General features: G+C 31.1%; 1 protein-coding gene across 4 annotated transcripts; it reads left to right on the top strand.

The window, feature by feature from the left end:
• The first annotated feature begins 73 nt into the window (after positions 1-73).
• On the top strand, positions 74-18854 carry LOC141457669 (RING finger protein 207-like). 4 transcript variants are annotated; one of them, XM_074134877.1, is made up of 18 exons: positions 74-677; positions 2636-2784; positions 3265-3371; positions 5268-5429; positions 5515-5687; positions 5769-5960; positions 6756-6871; positions 6946-7076; positions 7230-7481; positions 7847-8013; positions 8097-8185; positions 9300-9388; positions 9501-9663; positions 9749-9858; positions 10851-10998; positions 12354-12498; positions 12587-12827; positions 13393-18854. In XM_074134877.1, exons 1-18 carry the CDS (start codon positions 379-381, stop codon positions 13510-13512), a joined length of 2853 nt encoding a protein of 950 aa, XP_073990978.1. In that variant the 5' UTR covers positions 74-378; the 3' UTR covers positions 13513-18854. The 4 variants fall into 4 exon arrangements, with proteins under 4 accessions (XP_073990978.1, XP_073990979.1, XP_073990980.1 ...); XM_074134879.1 differs by lacking the exon at positions 74-677 and adding an exon at positions 3000-3060 and having other exon boundaries at positions 2644-2784; XM_074134880.1 differs by lacking the exons at positions 74-677; positions 2636-2784 and adding exons at positions 2808-2855; positions 3000-3060.
• Positions 18855-21810: the final 2956 nt, after the last annotated feature.

The following is a 21810-nucleotide window of genomic DNA, read 5'->3' as shown; positions in this document are numbered from 1 at the left end:
TTAATAACCTTACTTAGCGCCTTAACAGCAATCTCTACCTTTATTTATTCAAAGGTTTCAACCATCTGTAACAGAATCTGTAGATGCAAAACAGTTAAGAGAAACCATATAATAAGATGCTGAAAAATTGAGAATATTATTTTTTTTACTGTAACTGAAATGCATAAATAATTAAGATTGTACAAAATATTCTGAGAGATATAAAAGTGACATTTTTTTGCTTGTACGAGCCATCATATGTTTTTGTCGATATCGGAAAGTGGGTCAGAAGGAAAATAAACAAAACAAATTAGGGGGGAAGTGGGGTCTCTTTTGTCTGCGTTAGGTCCTTCCACGTTATTGTATATATACATAATATATAGGCGAAAAATGTAGTTTATGTGCGGAAATTATCAGAGCTTGTGTGACTTTATCAGGGTACTATTAATACCGGGAACTGAGATGATCCCTGGAAGTATGTACCATTGCGGGGACGGTGTTGGAGGAGGAACAGAAGGTACGTCTGTGCCATCGGAAGCTGGAACTACAAGTACTACTCAGAGCCGAAATCCTCTTTTATGCTACGTTTGTAAGGACTACTTCTCGGAACCATGTCTCCTTGCTTGCTATCATACTTTTTGCGCCAGGTGCCTTCAGAACAAAGTGACCGACAACAAATTGAGTTGTCCTATTTGTGGGTAAGCTTTTAGATTTAAGAATATTAATGTTACTGTAACATAATTGAATAGGAAAATTGAGTCAGCTGTCTAAAAGTGTTTTGGGAATAAAAAAAAATTAAACGTTTCGGCGAATTTATTCCCTTGTTCAATTAGATCCAAATTAAGAAGATATATTCGCTTTAGGTATATAAAAGTTTTGGAAAACTCTATCCCATTTGGGTAGTTTTAATATTTTGCGTTTCGCGCCTGTAAAAGAAGGGCTAAAACCTCTTTTAGTACATAGGAATCGCAAAATAATTTTACACTGTAATGTTGCTGATAGAGAAGACAAAAAAACAGCTTCAACACGAAATTAAGGGGATCACTTTTCGGCAAAGATTTGTTTTGTTCCCAAAAGATTCACATGATTCTGAATTACAACCTAAACAAAAAAGTTTGATTAAATTGAACGCTAAAAATATATACATCTTAAAGTCTCAAAAACTCCTCAGACCCTCAATGGCTCCGTACCTCCTTCGAGGAAAGAGTATAAGTTACCTCATAACAGTTGTTTCTTAACTGCCAGTCGAACGGTGAATCACCATGAAGAATGTATGTTTCGACCACACACATAACTGTTTCCTACCAGAAAATCAATGAAATTAACAACCTTCGCTAATTAGGCACCCTCCTAGGAACCGTTGCAAATAGCTTCGTATCTGAGAAGTATAGAGAAATATAAGTAAAATGAAATGTCAAAAATAGCCAAATTGAAATTTTCATTTTTGCTGCAAAAACTACGACCAAGTTTGCAATTTAAAAGTTATTTGACTATTTCAAATTATTCAATCTCATAATTTGAGATTATTTATTATTTTATGTTCATTATTACGATAGGCCGATTTAAAGAATGCAAACCTGTTAATATCTTTTCATTATTCATAATATTTTGAAATTATCAATTCTGAATAGATTTGTACAATTGAGTCAAGGACCTTACAAGGGAGAGACTAAGGAATTTATTTGAGATCGTATTAAGAGATGTGCTGATGGCAGAACGACATACTTCTGAAAATGCTAACTCTTACATTGATTACTCCCAACATTGATCCTGAAGCTTTTATGTACACCTGCCTCATTCTCATTCTTTCTCTTGGACTTGACCGTAGGGTATAAGGTCCACCTCTTATTGACATGAGACCAAACATAAAGAGGCATATCACATAGAAACGAGGTCCAGATTAGGTTAATTAGATCTTCTTCCAAGCACTGCTCAGGGGTCTTCCCAAGACCCCCAAAATTTTCACAACCTCTTTAGTTATATATTTGCAAATTGCATGTGCAGGCTAATCTACATGTTGCTTCCATCGAGCCATTATTAACTAAAAAAAAACTACATCATCACTTCCAGAATTTGCTTTGGGAGTGGTGCTCTTGGGCCGGACTAGCTACTGTGACAGTAAAGTTTCAGAACTTTTCTAGCCTTTTCTTCACTGCAATCTTCCGTCCTTAGCTATCAGACCAGGGAAAGTACTTGAATATATTCTGGATAGAAATGTATAAACCTTCCGAACTTTTCGATTCATTATTGGTTTCTGTAAAAGTGTGTTGTTTAAAAGTTAAAACACGGATAGTAGAATTCAAGATGAAAGGTAATGCATTGCAATTACTTGATGGCTCTCAGCGAATAATTAGATGTCAACTTCAGCAGTATTTCGAACGATTTTCCTTCTCAAAATGTATCTCACTGAAACACCTTGTACTCTTTTTGTGGCTTTTCTGTCTAGCAACCTTTCTACAGCAATTGAAGGAAAACAATATATTACTTGGCATTTCCAAAATATTTGTCTATAAAATAAGACCAATTTTAAGAAAGAGAAAACTTTTGTTTGTGGCAGCCTTTACGTTACAGATCAACTTAAGAAAATAAAGTAGTATGTAACTTAACTTGATTCTTCTAAAGCGTTCACTGAAACCTTAAAATCTAAACATTGCAGATCTGTGACACTGTTGAAAGATAACTGCCAGTTGCCTCCTCCGGATACATTAATGCGTCATTTGATTGATCTAGCGAACACTGATAATCCTCCTTGCTCGAATTGCGACAAAAGAGATAGACCTTCCATGTTCTTCTGCAGTACCTGTGGTTTGTAACTTCATTTAGCTTGTTTGCCTGCAGCCATTTCAATTTTCTATATTTCACCTGTTTATAATTATGTATGTTTTATTTTCTTATTTAAAGTAAAATTTTAAATACATTTTGTACTTTACTATATTTTGTTTCTACTACATTTCAATGTTTATTTTATGTGCATTTTTTGTTTTGTTTCTTTAAATTTATTTTTTAATTAATTTGCGTAGGAGCATGTGTAATGTCAAGATTTGAATTATGCCTCATTTAATGGATTTCTACAATCTGGAGGTGAATGTTTTAAATGAATAGACAAACAATTTTTATGTAAAATTCTACATTTTCACTTCCAAGTTACATTTTTTGGCACTTGTCTTTTTTTAAAAAATTAATTAATCAATTTTTTTCGACGCTGTATACCTATCTTTTTCATCATTTTATAAACTTTTATTTAAAAAAAAAAGTATTTAATGATCTATGTGTTTTCAATTTTAGGGCAGGCATTATGTACCCATTGCAGAGAAAATACTCACAGAGCGAAAATGTTTTCAACCCATGAAGTAGTACACATGTCCAAGTGTGCAAAGGATGGCCATAGAAGAGTAAGTTTTACTGATAATTTAAAGAACGAATTGACAAACAAGATTGTTAGTTCCTTTAGTCGTCTGTGTTTATGTTCCTCTTAAAAAAGCCACAACCCTTAATGCAAACCTAACTTCACCTTGGTTTTTGTTGTGAATTCTATTAAGGATCAATCAAAGATATAAATGTCTGAGTGAGAACTTTAAATTCGTAAAATTATATTGATTTTAAAATAAAACAAAAACGCTTCTTTAATATGGGGTGTTGCCTTCCAGTAAAAAACAAAATCCATAGCTCTCTAACTGAACAACAATCAGGTACTTTCTATTCTTCATCAGGAAAGCAAGATCTACCTGACAGAAGAGTTGAAAAAATAGTTCTTAAAAAACTCTTTGAATTGCTTTCAAGTTATTTGAACTGAAACTTTTTCTGGAGTCTTATTTACATTCCTTACCAAAAGAGTATAATAAATGATGTTACACAGTTGGAATTTGTCTTTAATAGAACACATTTTACCATTGAGAGGTTGATGACGATATGCCTAAAGAATTCCAAAAATTTAGGAAGATAGTTGCTAATTGCTCTCTTCTAAGAATGCAATTCCCGTGAGATTTCTATAATGATTTTTTGTTTTCTGCAGTGTATACGGATTTTTTTTTAATGGCTGCAAGAGGAAAATGCATAAACACTGCGAGTCTTACTGCTATTCACTGAGCAGTTTCATTGCTCACTATTTTTAAGTTTTGTAATTATTGCTAACGAATTAAATGTTCTAAATTCTAAGTTTTTATCAGCATTAGAAATTTGCGACCTCTAAACGCTAAACGTCGGTTTTAGTAGGAGCTTTTGTGAGTGTTTATGTGTATGAACGGCGTATTTTGTGTCGAAAGGTCGTAGAAAGTTCAAACTGACATTTCGCTTTAATTTAATCGTGGCTTCAGATACTAAGGTCTGATTGAAAACTGGTGATGTGACCTTACTAAATGGATTTTTAACATTTTCTTACGTGGAAAACGGTTCGACCATTTTTTTCACAAACCTATACTAACTGTATAAATAATTATTTTTGATTTTTGAGAAAATATTGAGAACCTGATAGTTCATTTCGTGATTGGTTTAAGCACAAATTCCAAGTTAAGAAAGTAGACCAAAGTTCTATTTCATGTCTATTTTAGCCAGAAACGTGTAACTACCATTCTACACCAGCCTTTTTTCTGTAATGTAAACATTTAGGTTTAATTTTAAAAAGATTCGTACAAACAAAGTTATAATATTGTTTCGTGAGAAAGTCGGAGTGTTGTATCAGACATTTTGCTCCATTTTGAACTCTGATTTATAGATGCAGGACATGATTAAGCATTTCTCTCTGTCAAATATTTCAATATGGGAGTGTGCTCTGAGTGGCTTCTTTATGATCCTACTGTAGAGGTAACACTCTCTTGTGGTTACCATCAGAGAGTGTAATGGCGGTCAGTTGCTGCTGCCTTCTTGATTTGACAGTGTTCTCTCGTTACAGACAAACTGCCCAATCATCTCTAGTACATTTATTTATTTATTGTATTTTTCATTTACTTGGTCTGTTAAATTAGGATTACTGGTGTGGGGAGAAGTGGCGAGAGATAATGAGTGTGTCGTTTTCTATCACATCTATCTCAGAACTTTTTATACTCCAAATTTGGTGAAATCTCCTTAGTATCCTTGTCTGTGAAGTTGAAGTTAATCTATTGCGTCGGTCTATTTGTTTTTTGTGGTTATGTCTTAATTTCTTGGGCGTGTGATCTTTCTGAGTCTTACTTTTTCAGTTTCTAAATTATTTATCAACGGTTTCCGAGAGATATATTTACTGAATCGATATGGTAGTTTTCTGTTTAGACGATTTTTTTTTTTTTTAATGCTTCTTTTGGGTTCGTTTATAGTGTGTGGCGCATGGAGAGCAGTATATAATGTTTTCTAACTCACAAAGAAGCATGCTTTGTGTGAACTGCTTCAGAGATACACCACCAGAAGCAAGATTACATTGTGTGGATATTGACACAGCTTACACGCAAGGTTGTAAGAATTTGGAGAGATCTCTATTGGTAAGCCTCTCTTGTTGTTAAATTTACTTCTTAGGTTATGCATATTCAAACCATTTTTGAAATTGATTTATTTATTTACGTGTAGAGTGTCCGAGAAATGCAAGGCTTAGTACGAGCTGGTGTAGTTGCCTGTAGAACATTATTAGATGAATTGCACCACAACACAAATACAGAGAAATCAACTATTCATTCATTTTGCCAAGGAATGCAAGATGCAATTTCTAAGACACAGGCGGCTATGCTTCTGGAAGTTCAAAGGTATCAACTTTAAAGTTTTTTAAAAGTTATTTGCAAGAAAAAAAGTTTGTGAATGACCATAACCTCTTTATTTTCTTTCAGGCAATATGAAAGCAAAGAACGAGTACTTCATTCGCAATTAGTATCACTGAGTAGTGTGATACCGGTATTACAGGCTCATCTAGTTCTTTGCCACCAGTTCTCAAGCATGACTACAAAGTTCCAGTTTTTAGACCTTGTTTATCCTATGGTTGATCGTTTGAATAGTATATCGCAAATGTCGCAGCCACTAAGGTAATAACTTCAATTGTTGTTTTAATTCAAAAGTTTATAACTAGAGTAATACTAATAAATACTATTACTTAAAGTAGTAAATTTAATATTTTTTCATTTCCTTTGTATTTCTCGAAAATGGCTTCAACGATTTCGACTAAACTTCCTAATTATGTAGCATGCTCATTGATCTATAACTTTTATTGAATAATTTTTCTAGGATAATTTATTTTGTGGCATTTATGGGTGGGATGGAGATAACTCTACAGTCTCTAGTCTACATTATTAGATTACTATGATGGACTACTTTTGCGAACTACAAAACACAAATGGAGTTCAATATGTTTTAAAATTCCCTGTTTAAAGGAAATTAAACGTCAGAACTTTGGAACTTAATGTACGAGAAAGTCGTATGAGTTCATACGTTACTTTTCATTTCAGAATTGTACAAAATATAGAATATTGATCCATTTAATTATAGTAACACAATAGTATTTACAAATTAAATTGTTTCCAAAAATGCAGTGGTGGACGCGACAATTTATGGTGAACAAGAAGAGGCGATTTAGAAATTTTGAAAACCATTGCACTACAACATATATAACGGTCATAATTTTACACGACAAAAAAAACGCTTATCAAACTTGTAACTTTTCTGTCCGCTCTGCCTAATTGAGACGATGGATTTTTAAAAAACATTTTCTTATAATAATGAAAATTCTGTGGGGAATAAAATCTGAGATTTATTTGCCGGACATTTTTTTTTTACTAACTTTTTTTAATGATTTATAATTGATTTCATGTTATTAATTCTAGGCCTTTACAGTCTAGTCAGATAAAAACGAATTATAAGTCGGAATTTGCTCAGAGCCTTGAACCATGGATTGGGAAACCCTTACCACCTATTCCAAATGCTCAACAGACTGGACAAGGTAGTTTTACAGTCTTTATTTATCATTTTTATTGAAATTAAATGAAATTATTCTACAACTTTTGATGGATAAAGGACATGAAGAAGGTCAAGACGGTGGAATAAGTTCCGTTACTGCTGCTAAGAAACAACAAATGGCAAAATTGAAGACCTTAGATGAAGGACAGTTTACTAATCACTGCCGTACTTTTGAAAATCAAATGAAGGTATCTACTTTTAAAATTGAAAAAAAAAAAAATCGTAAGATAAATAATTGTAAGTAAAAACTTGGTTAAATCAATTAATTTATTTTATTATTAATATTCAATGAACTTCATTTTTTTAAAAAAAGGGAAAACGAAATTCTTATCTTCCTTTAGGAATTAAGTTCAGAAGTTACAGGAGTTAAAGAACGTTTAACACAACTGCAGAGAGATGTTGCTATATTAAAGCGTACTGCAATGCAACCATTAGCTAAACGACAATCTTCTATAGCAAAGGATTGTATAAGGCTTGGTACTTCTCTACATCGATTGCATGCCGAACTTGATAGAACAAGAACTATGTTTGAATCGATATGGCAAGGACAATTAACTAGAGTCAGATTGGAGCAGGATATACTACAGTCGCAGGTTAACTTAAAGTGATTTATTATGTTCTAATTCATTTACAATTCAGTTTACTTTGAAACATAATGTTACTTGCCGCTGATGCCATGTCAGATTTTCCTCATTTCCTCATCCTGGTCTCTTTTCCACTCTCTTAATAACCATTCTATTAATCTCGTAGACTATCTCTCGTTTCCATTTTCTTTTCATAATTTATTTATGTCTGTGGATCCTAACCTGTGCTTCCTAACCCTAGTATCCTTTTTTTGTCTCTTCTAGTTTTAACTATAACATATCTTTCCCATATTTTTCAATAAAATCCTCTTATTTTGTGCAATCCTACAATCCTTAGTATGTTATTAATTTAATTGTTTATATTCTTGTTAAAGATAAGTGAAGTTGTACGGGTACGTTGTGAAGTTAAACAGTTAGCATCAGTGGCGCAAGAGTTAGAGCCATGTGTCAAACGACTTTCTTCCCAACATAATTTAGATGATATGGTGAACATCAACACCTTAATTGATCAAATTGCGAATATTCATTCACCTGACATCAAGTATGGTGATTTACTAAGAAATTTTGAATTTTATGACATTAGATAATCACTTATTTATTTGGTTCTTTAATTTATTACTTTAGGTACTTATTGCAAGATCAAGATTCCCAAAAAGGTTCAACTCTCCATTCGCAAGCGACCACTCCACAACCTCCGGAAAAAGATATTAAAGGCAATGATTATTTTATATTATTTTAATATTTATTTTTAAAAAGTTATAAAAAAAATTTTCGTCGGTGCTTTTTTTCAAAAAGCCCTTCCTAGCTGCGAATCTCATTAATTTTCTCGTAAAAGAAATCGGCATGATATTAATTATTTATGTTTAAAAGATTAATCATGAAATAATATTTTTAAACAAAGAAATTGAATCATCATTAAAATTTTCGAAGTTTATAAGTGTGTATGTATGAAGTGAATAATTTTACAAAATTATTCGGTTAGCTAATTTATGCACAATACCAACAGGCTCCTTTAAATTTTAATTACAACTGTCCACGATTTGCACAAAAGATCGGTTTCTCGATTCCCAAAAGTTTCTTTGTGTAAAACGAAATTATGGCTCTTTATTTTATCACAAAGTAAAAATGCTAAAATAATTGGAAGAAAAATAAAAAAAAATATTTGTCCATGCAGAACTTATATTTTTTGCGGGTTCTATTAAGAGCTATTTAAAAAATAATGATAATTCTTATAAGTTAAATTAATTTTGGGAGCTATAAATACATTCAGAATTAGTAAAAAGATGTGGCCTTAGTTTGTAAGGTGTAATTACCTTCAAAGTTTTATCTTGCTAGTTAGAGGGTTGCATTTGCTATGTAGTAATTACTTTCGACAGCACTTGTGGCAACTCTGGTTGTCAAATTAGTGACAGTTGGATAATCATCTTTGGGTTTTCGTTAAATCCTTGTAGGTCACAGGCTGAGCTTATCATCATTCTGGAACTACAGAATCGTCTAACGTTAGAGCTATTTTGTATTGAATTATTTCCAAATTTTTGCTTAGTTCTAGTTCTTGTACGGATGATCTATTTTTCAGAGTGGCAACTAGTATTGTGTCGAGATCGTTATCATGATAGTTTGTTTCATTAACCTCATTAACTAAACTATTCTCATCTAGTTTTACAGCTGCCTCAACTCGCATCATTTTCTGTAAATCAACTTTCAGATGCTTACTATTTTCAGTACCCCTAGCTAAATTAATATTTATTAGCAGTACATTTGAAACAGAAACATTTTGTAAACTATTTACAAATCCTAAATTACTTTTTAATATTTATTTATTAACAGATAGTGCCACAGACATATCAACTAAAAGCGAATATGTCAGAGCACAAGATCATAGAATTCGAGGTGTTATTAGTCACATAATGGACAAAGTAAGTAGAGATATCCACGCTTTTTCATATATTCCATTGTTAAAACAAAACAAAAAATATTGGTAATGTAACTTTTTTTTAAAAAAACAAAAACTTTAAACAATAACCTCAGGTCCGTACAAAAGATCAAGATCATCGCAAAAAGTCACCAATTCAAGAGGATAGACCAATGATAACTGCCGTACCATTGTCACAAGTTTCACAACAACAACACGTTATTACAAAGCCAGAAAGAAAGGAATCTGTTGTATCTACGAAAAGTATATCTACTCAAAGTATTGTTTCTACTTCTTACACTCCGAAATGTAGTACACATTTTGCGTATGAATATGATGAAGTTTGGTATAAACGCATTTTTAGGCAAGTGTGGAGAAAGTGTTGGTGCCGGTGTAAGCAGTAGCCATGGAGCCGGTAAAAGTTGTTCAATCTATCACACCCTGAGTGGGAAAGCTCTGCAAGCTCAAGTGCAGGTAAATTAAATGGAAAAAATAATCTGACATATTTTAGAATCTCAGAGAAAAATTATCTCACCCTTGATAATACGAGTATCTCTAAGTCTTGCGATTTGTTATCTCATAAGAAAAAGTTTTTTTTACTTAGTCAATGTGAATGTAATATCCATTTGTTGTCAGCGTAACTTAATGACGGATAGTCTCAAATAATTAGTTCTTATCTCAATGGTTCTGACTAATTTTGGCCGAAATTATTTAACTGAAAGTAAACATCTTACTGATTTTGAGATTACAACCAAATTTTTTCCAGCAAAATTCAGTTATGGGGATTTTTAGAAAAGTTATTTATACGCATCTCTCTGAAGAGTCTCTCTTTTTTCAGTGTAACTGAGTTATTCAAATACCAAGTTTAAAGAGTATAGTTTAATCGAAAGAACGATTTCTTGAAAGGTTTCCCGTAATATTTTAATATTTTGCACAAATTCTGAGTTTGCAGAAAGCGCTATACCGAAGGGTAAATCTCGTTATTTTTTCACTTCATTCTAGCCTGACAAAGACCAGTAATTTTTATTTAAAAAAGCACTTAAGATATCTTGCACTACGATATCTTCCCTCAAAAAAGAGCCGTTGTTTATTAGATAACCTGCATTGGAGCCAACTAACAATTTGCATAAAAACCCGAAGTATGAAGAATGTATTTAAACTGGAACCAATTTGCATGTTCCGGCCATTGTTGTAAGAGTGCTTTCTATCGTATTCAGTGAATGTTTCGTATCACAGTTTTGAACTGGCAATTCCTGGTACTGCGATTAGAAGAAGCAAGATTGTTTGCGTTGAAGGTTATTTTCGTACACCGAAAATTTTCAGAATAGGAAATTCAAAAAAAGTTGTAAAGGCCATTCAAATAAACCGTTAAAGATATTATAAATACACCCACTTGCCATTATATGTTGTATATTATTAGTTAAGAAACCAATGCTTATTTTACATCATTATTTGTTTTATTCTAGCGCCAGGTGGAACGCCAAACAACTCCTGTTTCCGCCGATGAAGCAGCCCTTTTGAAAAAGTGTATTCAGGAACATTTAGAAGAACAAGCGAAGCAAAGAATGACACAAACTAGAGCCAAATCTTCTGGGAAGCATAAGGAATATCAAGGTTTGTCTTAATTATTCTACTGCGATTGCCGTGACATGTTCCAAATTGAGTTTCATTTGAAACGTTTTGGTTTCTATAGCATAACAAAAAAAATAAATAAAATTTCGAAAAAAATTAAGTTCGAAAACAAATATTCCAAATTAATAAAAAAATAACTTGAAGCGCGTACCGTTTCACATGGAAATTGAGAGGTATTATTTGTTGTATTTCATTTTTTGGGCACATAAGTGAATTCACTCTGTCTTACAGACACACACACACACATCGGCAAAAAAAATATTGGATGATGACAAAATTTCCTGTATTCTAGATAATATTTTTATCCTGGGTTCAATAAAGAGGTTGTTAGAAAATAGCCTGAATTGAGGTGCTCAAAAAATCATTGCAATCTCGCATTGAATTTAGATTGGGCACGATAACGGGACAGCATAGGACTTAACTGTTTTCACAATTAACAATTTTCTTTTAAATAATTTGTATAGGAAAATACTATGAAGAAAACTAATAGCTGTAAGACAAATTTGTGGTCGTGTCTTCACAACTGGGCATTTTTCCATTACAGCTCAATCTTTTCATTTTTATTTTTTTTTTTAAAAATCCTGTTAATTATTTCATATAAATTGTTATTATTCTTACAGACGGTTTCACGAAAAATGTTCCATACATACACAGAATCATTCATTCAAGCATGAATCATCAACATTTATATTTACCAAAATCCATCAACATGGATGAAGAGGAGTTGGATTAGTTAAGACGACATCGTTTTTGTTTCCCCTAAAACCCCTTTTACATAATCAAAGATTGCTGTACACCTCCCTCATTCTAAATTGTCAAAATGAGAATAAAGTTTGGAAACCTATGTTCAACTAAATGATAAATTTTAAAAAGTAATTAATGTGTATTAAATAAATTAACTTGGCTGTTAATGCAAAAATTATTATTTAAAAAATAAATCATGCCTGAACATTTTTTTGCGAATGTTGAAAACTTTTATGAAAATATATTTTTTTGTGTTCAACCACACATCACGTAGCACTGACGTGGAATTTTAATTTGATGTAATCAGATTTATATTAATCCAATATTCTTAATAAATAGAGTATTAATATTAAAAAATGTTTAATCGTATCACTTATGAATTCCTTTTATTGTTGAATTGTTGCAAGAATGGCTTCTGATTTGTCGACCCATAAGGCGTTTAATATATAGTAGACCTAGTTGTTGCTCCTATTTCGAAATAGATATACCACCCGGATTTAGCATGATTTACCTACTGTTGCTATTTTTACATCTACGAAAGTAAATATAAAGCATCGCTAGTCACTTAATTCACTAAGTTATGTTGTTTTCAGATGAAGATAGTGATTATCAACATATATCTGAGGCTACTACGGTTCATACAAGAGCGCATGTTCATAAATCTGCCACCCCGCCAGCTGTATATCCTCATTCAGATACAGAGGATTCAGTATTCTATCCGGATACACCTTCTTCAGGGTAAATATACCCATCTTTGATATAATTAAACAATAAATATTCATTTTTTTTGTTGCTGCCTCTTAAACATTATTTTCTTTTTCTGTAGACGACGTTCGTCAACCGATCTATTAGATCGTCGAAAGACATTAGTGGTAGTGATAGGTCATGGTGGTGGTATTAAAGGAAAAGGAGGTCGTGGTGGTGCAATGCAAAAGCAAAGATCTTGGGAGACATTTCCACCAAAAAGAAGACATCATCACCATCATCATGCTGCTTCACAGCAGACAAAATTTTGCAGAGATCCAGAATCGTTTAGAGGCGCATTCGATTTGAACGGCCTAAAAAAGGTTAGTCGTTAGATTTTGTTCTGATTCCTACATTTTCTACATCAAATTATATCTTTTTCAACCTCAGTATTATGAACAGTATATTGAAGCTCCATTTAATGAACTTAATACCTCGTTAGGCCAATTTAGACAACGTTTCTCTTAAACCTAACATTTTTATGGGTAATAAACCAAGTAGTCACCTCTATAAGTAATTCTCTAAATGAGAATTGACATTGAACCCATATTTTGAATCATTTAGTACAATTATTATGGGTAATTCACACATTTGTCAATTAGGTTGTTCTTTAACTAATGTTTCTTTTCCAAATTTTGTAAAAGATTATGACTTCCTTCAATAAGGTTGCGTATTTAGTAAGTTTGTCACTTTTAATTTTTTATTCTTATGTGAGGATAATAACATCTCTTAAGTTTGTTTGAAACTGAATAACCGCACCATTAATAACCATTTCTATTTATAAATTTTAATTAAATCGTTTTTGTCAATGCCTTCTTTTTTATTTATATGGTTCTAAAAAGATTGGTACAACCTTCGTAATGTTTGCATGCCAATTTAATGTCTTAGGCTGACAGTTTTGAAGGACACGAAGAAGCTGTTCGTACCTTAGTGGCTGCCGTACAAGAAACTCGAACAATGAGAAAACCAAAACCCCCACCTTCACTACCGGATCATGGTTCTGCCTGAAATTATACAATTCGTTATGTAGCTAGTTATTATATTTTTTTATATATGTTAATTTTATCTAGAAAATTTTACGTTTTAGATCATTGATGTTTCAAGAGATTAATGGGTAAAGCTGCACAGATTTTTTTGTTTTGTTTTTTATTTTTGATTTTGAAATTGTTTTAATGATCTCATTAATTTTAATTAATTTAAATGTTTAAAAAAAGCTAATATAATTTTTTGGATATTTAATGAACGTTATTTCACGAGTTAGTATTGGTTTCTGCATGTTGAATTACTGAGATAACAGAATAATGTTACCTAAAACCACATCTTGGAACCTTGGAAAATAATCATTTTAAGCATGTTTTTTTTTGTTTAATTTTAATTTACTTTAATTTTTTTTAAGATGAGAAAAATTAGTTCTGTAGAGGCCCTAGTTTGAACGCTGCATCTTACATTTTCAAATAAGATGTTAAAAATTTAAATAGAACATTAGAATTCATTAATAATTATATCAAAAACAAGAAGAAAATTATTTCTTGAAGAAAAATTATTAAAAGTAGATTTAGATATTGCAGTATTATTATTATTGGAAAAAATTTATCGTAAAAATATAAGTTGTTTACATCAATTATATATTAGTCAATAAGGAATATGTCGTTAAAAAAAGGAAAAAAAGATATATGAACTATTACTACGTATAAATATAATTGATCTCATTGGTTTTAGCTGAAACCTTTTTTCGAATGTGGAAAATTTTATGAACACATGAAGGTTGTCTATTAAAAAAAAAAGAAAAAGATATATTGTGTCTTCTATAATTAAATAAATTAATAAATATTTAAAAAAAGAAAATTAATAAATCGAAAAATAATTTATAGATGCGATTTTTTGAAACTTGATATTATTATTTCTTTATAAAGAGGAAAAAACTCGATGAGGAACCGATCAATCCATCCAGAATTATTTTTTCTAATTATTATGTGTAATTCTTTTGTTTTGGGGACTGCAAAAGAAATATTACTTGTAATCAAAGAAAACAAATAACTTGAATCAGTGGGAAATTGCTCAAATTTTTGAAATACTTTTCCATTAGAACAAACCAAAAAGTATTTATTGACAAGCTGAAAGTTAAATCTGCTTAATTTTGTAATCAGCAAGATACTCTTGTTTGTGATTGTAACCGATTTAATATTTATTAAATTTAAAAATGAATATTACATATCCTAAGATTGTAATCATCAATACACACTACTCTTTGATTCATGAAAATTTAAATAGATTTAGCTAAATTAATTATGAACACTGGCTCCCCTTAGATGTTCTTATCCTAGAAGCCTCTTCAGTTCATTTTCCGGAGGTCGGTAGTGCACTGAAAAATTATCTGGGCGCCTGAATTTTATTTTATGTAACACTGAGTCTTTGGATCGTTGATGTATTTTGAAGAAGACACAGCTTTTGGCTAGATATATATTTTTTTTTTTTACTCTGCTCTCACTCACAAAATCGGGAAAACCGTAGAAAATTCAAATTTGATACGTTCATTGCATCCCATTGTGAGGCCTGGTTACAAAGTTTTTGGACTAACTCAGCAAAACGGAAAGTACCACTTTACGATTTTTCATTTTTTTTTTTCCTCCTTCCTTCTTCAAGTTCTTCAATAATCGAAATTAACCCATTAAATCGATCCTATCTTGGGCTTCAGTTCTAATGTAAAACATTTATAGGATTTATTTTCTTTAACGAGATTGCTCAAGCTTGCCGGAGCGCAATTAAAGGGACATTGTAACTAATCCATTTGCGGAATTCATAAAAGCCATACGGACCTCCTAATTATAAGTCAGTTTTGTGTATTTATAATGTCAGTCAATTTTTATATACCTCTTCACGAGTCACATTATATCAAGGATTTATTTGGAAAATTTTTTGAATAACGGAGAAATGTATTACAAGACTAAGGATTCACGATTGGCGAGGAATCCTTAGTTTAATAATTTACGGTCACGAAGCCTTCATATTCATATTAGAAGAGTTCAATTGTAGTTACAAGTTGAATTTGCCCAACAAGCTGAGAACAAACGCACTGAATGTGCCCATTAAGAAATTTTGAATTTTTACGTGCCAGTATTATTTCATTATTTTTTGTATGAACAGTCAAAAATGATTGTCTTTCACGTTTTTTCATTTTATTTTATCTATCAATTCTTCTGACTCCGTAAACCATCAAACATGTGGGGTATCATATGCCCAGGAACTGCCCGAAAAGTGTTGGCAAATAAATGTCGAAGGAATTAAGCTCTTCTCTACTCTCCTGTTGCTTTTTGCTATTTGTTCGTCAACAAGAATCAGAATATTGCATTTATTCTTCTTCCCTAAAATTACTTAGATATAGAATCTCATCCAGAAAAAGCGTCAGTTTATAACAAACCTTTTATACGGTTCTGACCCAAAGACTCAGAAGTTCCTCTATGTTTTACGTTGGCGATGGCCGTAGAAGATAATAATTTTTGCCCTATAAACAATTACTGTTAAATATCGATCTTAAAAAGGGAAATTTAAAGACTAGGACCGAATTTTAAATAAACTTTTAATGAAATTATAATTTAAAAAACAATTTAGTTCCTGTCATACGTAGTGTGCAATTAAATTAAAAAAAAAAAAAAAGTGGTACGAATGTGTGCATAGTAGACAATAAAAAAATAAGACGAAATTAAAAAAAAGGCAACAACAATAAATATGTATACATTTGAAAAAATATGTTTGTGAGAAACAAACATTTTTATTCTATTTATTTATTTTTTTTTTTGTTAAGTTGTGCAATCTTTACTTCTAAAATATGTACTCCAAGAGTCCTCTGAAGTGTCGTTTGTATTTTTTTTTTCTTAATCTAATATTACAAAACCACTTTGTAAATGATAGAAGTCAACAAGAAAAAGAAGAGTGCTTCCATTGTGTTGCAATTTTGATCAATGCTTAAATTGGAAAATTAATTAATCTGTATAATATAAAAAAGCGCTGATTATTTTCTTCTATCTTCCTTGATTGGCATTCCTCATATTCTTGGCCGACGATAACAAATATAGTCACTTTGTCGTAATGTTTTACTAATTATATCTTCCAAAACCAACCATTTCTTTGATTTTTCTATGGCTTCGTTCTACCTTTTTATTCTTTCCTTTTTTTGTGTTTACATAATTATCACTAATTCCACAAAAAAAACTTGCAAATAGTTTCCAGCTTTCAAAGTATACATTCAAAATGTTGTATCGAAGTTTCCCAGCAAAAAAGGTTTCGTTTTGTTCATATTCGCTTTGTAATACGAGGAAAAAAAACCACTAATTCTAAATCTTGAACCTCCACCGCCTTTTTTTCTTTATAAGCCTTTTCTGAATCTGATATTTATATGAGCAAGACATTAACGCGATAGTAATACGGTAATACGATCCTTTAAATCATTACCTACCTCGATCTGAATCCATGTACGTATTTATGTTTTAACTCCAAGTTGTAAACGGAAAGACAGCCTGACAACCAAAGTCAGGCTAGACTACCTTCCATTTCTCTCTTATCACGTTTTGTCTTCATTAATAGTTTACTGGCAGAAGTCTTATTTATTTATTCATTCGTGATACTCTCGGCTCTTGTTAGCTGTAGAAATTGATAATTCTAGTAAAAGCATCTCAGCTCTTGCACTCTTCTTTTGACTCTCAATTCAATTTTCTCTTGATACTCTTTAATTGTCAACAAATGGCTTCCCTAGTTCTCGTAGTTGATTATTAGAAAGATTTTTTGCTAAAAAGACTTTTAGTGTTTCTTGGTAATGCTTAATAATGGAAGGAATAATATTGAAATTGAAGCTTTGTGATAATTAATTGAGTGGTAACCATTGATTTGTTTATCTTTAAAATAAATAAATAAAATCGAGGACTCTTTTTCCCACGTTCTTACAATTTATATATTAACTAATCGTAACAAATATAAGATTTTATAATTTAAAATACTCTCTTCAAATAATTCATAATTAGGTTACAAATATAATTAAGGTTGTGTAATGAATAATATGAAACAATAGAGTTGTTTATTGAGCTAATAAACTTCCCAAAAAAGGAATCTAATTCAAATTATTTAGTAGATAAGTGCCAAAAATAAAAATTTTACCTAAATATTATCACCTTTCAAATAAATTAAGAAAAAAAAAATATTGAATGCTAAAAGAAATTTGAAAGTTGAATGAAGAAACATTAATAAATTGATTAATATTATTGAGAAGGCGAAGTAATTTTTTCAAAAACACCCAGTTACTTACGCAAAACAGGATTTGTTATTAAGTTATAATGGTTAAATTAAAAATTAAGTTAATTCTGTTAATTTTTCTTCTTTTAAATTCTATTTAATTGAAATTATTCAGTGATATTTTATTTTTGACCACTGGTTTGATAGAAGTGGGTCTTACAGAAGCATTTTTCTCCGTTTGCTTAACGTTTCGGTGTGGCTTTGTGATCCTCTCAGTGAAACTGATAAGATTATGTTAGGGCAAGCTACATGAGAGAAGTATCATCCCTTTGGATGTAGTGCTAGTTTATGGTTACATCCAGGTGTTTGAAATTGCCGGCATGTTGTCCGGCTGACTTTTTGATTGAGTTTTGAATCTGAGATTGTACAATTGTGTCTACTTTTTGTATTCAAACAGAGCCAGTAAAGATGATAACCCACATAAATGCCGAAACATTTGACAAATAGAGAAATTACCTGTTTATATAGAAAAAACAAAAACAAGTATTTTCCTGTCAATTAAATAGTAAATATTGGCTGAAATATTCATTCGATATTTATAAAAATAAGTTTTTTATTTATTGCATTATTTAAGTCAGAAGAAATAATAGTTAATACTTAGTATGATTGCCTTGAAGTAGAAAAAAGTAATAACTTGAGATAAAAGTCACATTTTAACAACACCCTTTTCTGCCCTTAAGTTTTATTCAAACTATTTATTGGATATTTTGAAAACAGATAATTGAAAAGGAATCATTGAAGATATAGTGCTCGAGTGTTTTGAAAAACTGTCTTATTTTAATCTTCATTTTATAAAATAGTGATTTAATTTTTGATAAAAACATTTTTTACATTGTAACGACTAACAAATTTCCTAATCCACTATCATTGTGCATTGTTATATTGTTAATTGCGGCCTACTATGTTACTCATGTAATAATACTCAAATATTTATAGATTATCTTTCAGTTTATTTTTTTTTTGTTAGATATCTATATTATATGAAATTGTGAAATGCTCTGAATGATCTATACTGTAATACTGCCACTAACCTACACATTGAATAAATAAATCTTTTACTGTTAAAATGTGTTTTAATTTACCTTTCCTAAAGCTGGTGTGTTTATCGTTTTAAACACTAAATATAAAGAAATCAGAAATGAAAAGCATATCAAGTCACACGATTCAATTAGAAATTCAAAAGCTAACTTGATTAATAAGTGGCTTGATTACCAGAACGAAGTATCACTTCAGTGATGATAGTTACATGAGGGATACGAGGGCGTTTTAAACTTTTTCGGCTGAAAGATTTTCGTGTCATGAACCAGAGACTCTCCTAATGTATAAACTGCAGCTTCTATTTCTTTAGCGAGCAAAAATAAATGGTCACAGAACAGTTAAGAAAAACGCCTGTACGATGTTTTTTTTTTTTGAGTTCAGTTCATTTATATGTCGTCTGAGAATTCATTGTATGTTTTGTGATTTAAAGGAATCGTTTTATATTTAAATTTACTCACTTTGTTAATTTTCCATTTTAAAAGGTTTAAGATAAGCTTGCAGATAACTGGTTCCTGAGACTGGTTTCAAGTTTTCGTGAGAGAATCGCAGCATCATCTGCGATTGTCTTAGCAAATCACCGGCGTTCTTAATCAGTTATTTAATAAAAGAGAGGGAAAATTTGCCAGTATTTCTGCCAAAGAAATGTCAGCATGGTTGAGAAGACTTCACTATCTTGAAAAATTCTGCCATGAAATTTAATGGTCTAATACCTGACAATTATATTAAGCATTGTGACCGGTCGGGGTCATATTCCTAACATTTTTCCTGATCAAAAGTGATTGAGACCATAATTTTACATTCTTTTATTCCTCAGACAAGCATTTAATTTTAATAGCGGTTCAATTAAAACAACTAAGCATTAGGTACTTCCAAAAACATAGACAATGCAAGCACAGATTTCTCTCGGTAAATGAACATACCTACAGAAATCTTTTGTGAAGACCCCATCCATCTGCCTAACAATGTTGCATTGTCTAATTAACAATAAACAAAAGATTGTAAAATAAATTCATCAGAATGACCTACACAGAACAACCTAGACAGAACAAACAAACAAAAAAAATTGAAGGTTTGTCCAATGAACCTTAGATACTTGCAACTCAGTGCACTTTCTATTTAAAGAACAATGACCTAGTTTTAGTTCCTTATTATCTACAGCTGGCATACTACCGCACGTAAGATAAAGTTTTTTGAAAATGAGATTTCCACGAATATTACATAAATTTAAAGAATGTTTTTTTTGGCCTCAAAACAAAAAAAAAGTCACAGACACCTCCGAATTTGGTAAGTAGTTTGGGTACCATTCGTCAATTAGTATGGATGGTTTGATTTGAAACCTAAAATGGAGCTTAAATGATAATGCGGAAATTTATAAACCGAAGAGATAAAATTCTTTGAAGATTGGAGCGTTTCGTTTCAATTCAATACCGGATACGTATATTACTATCAGTTGGCTCTTAATAAGTGAGAGATAGATCGTGGTCGACGAGTTATCTTTTAAGTAGTCGATAGCGACTGTTACTTCAATTCGTGTGCTCGAGTAAAGATTTAAATATAGCACGGCTTCTACTTAACCTGTTCAACGCTTCTCTCTCAAATCTGTGTTTTTTCTGAAGACTTTTAGATATTAGAAGTGAAGGAAAGATTCTATTAAAATAATTCTATTCCAAAAAAAAAAAAAAAATGGCAAGATTACTTACACGACTTTGTCTTTGATTATTCTCAAGAGTCCATAAATTATTAAGGTTTTATCTTTTTAAATTTATCACCCTCCAAATTTCTGAGACATATTTAATTCATATTAACATTGAACAGTCTGTAAAACCATGTAACACAGTGAAATGATATTTTTGAGGAAAGCTTTTCCTTCTTCAGAACAGCCCTACTAAATGAAACAAATCTAGTTCAAACACATATTTAAAAAAGACAAGAGAACTGCGGTTAAATCTTATAATAATTTAATTTATTTTTAATATTAATATTTTAAGGTAAGCCAAAATGTATTTATTTTTTGCCCCACATTTCCACCGTTTAAGCCAAATATATTTTGGTAAATGAAAATTCTCTTAAATTCTTTTCTTAGAAAGGAAAAAAATAAATAAAACTTTTGTTATCATAGACAACTTTTAAGTTAATGATGGATATTGTGAGAATTTGTTTACCAAATTTTGTGGTTTCTATATTAATGATAATCACAGTGATAAACGATATGTATATGCTAAATGTGAATGTTATGCAAAGAACAATCTAAACTATTAATTTTGTTGACATCTGAAAATACATATCTGTTTACTGGCGAATTAGCTAAAAATATAAAATCCTACGTGATTCTTTCCATGTAAGCAGGGAAAAAAATTAATTTTATAGACAAAATAGTTTCAGAAATAGCCTATTATGTTAATGCTCTATTTTATGATAGGCCGTATAATTAGTGCTATCAACCAATACAATTCAGTTGAAGAGTAGTGGAAGCTTAAAATCAACCTTTGAATTCGGGTACAAACTTCTGTAAAATTTACTGTAAAATTAATGTACTATTACCAAAATACCATCAAGACCACACAAATAAAATAATAACAAAAATATATACCTACTTTTTTCAGGCAGTCTTTACGTCCAACTACCAAATTAGGTGTCGTGGACGGAGGTGTAACGGGGCACTGGAACTAGTTGCTATGCTTATGGTTACAGCTGTGTATTTTATTTGGAAAAAAAAGGATTTTATTTATTTTTGATTCATTCTGAGTTGGGACTTGCTGGAAGTAAGACAAGGACAAAACTGTTTGGAAAACCCTGTGTTACCTCTTGTTGACCTGCGAGTCTTCTCGTCTACGGCCCTGCCGTAATTGATGTTATTAAATAATTTATTAAAGAATTTATCCTGTGAATCTATTCTGCTTAATGGTAAGATTGGCTATCGTTACTTTAGCTTATGTCAAATAGTTTATTGGTCATATCTCTCTGTGAGTGTGTGTGCGTAAGTGT

This window comes from Rhodnius prolixus, unplaced genomic scaffold (genome assembly GCF_049639745.1).
Source record: "Rhodnius prolixus isolate KJV_2025 unplaced genomic scaffold, Rpr scaffold_5, whole genome shotgun sequence".
Classification (NCBI taxonomy): Eukaryota; Metazoa; Arthropoda; class Insecta; order Hemiptera; family Reduviidae; genus Rhodnius; species Rhodnius prolixus.
This window is presented reverse-complemented; position numbering and strand designations above follow the sequence as displayed.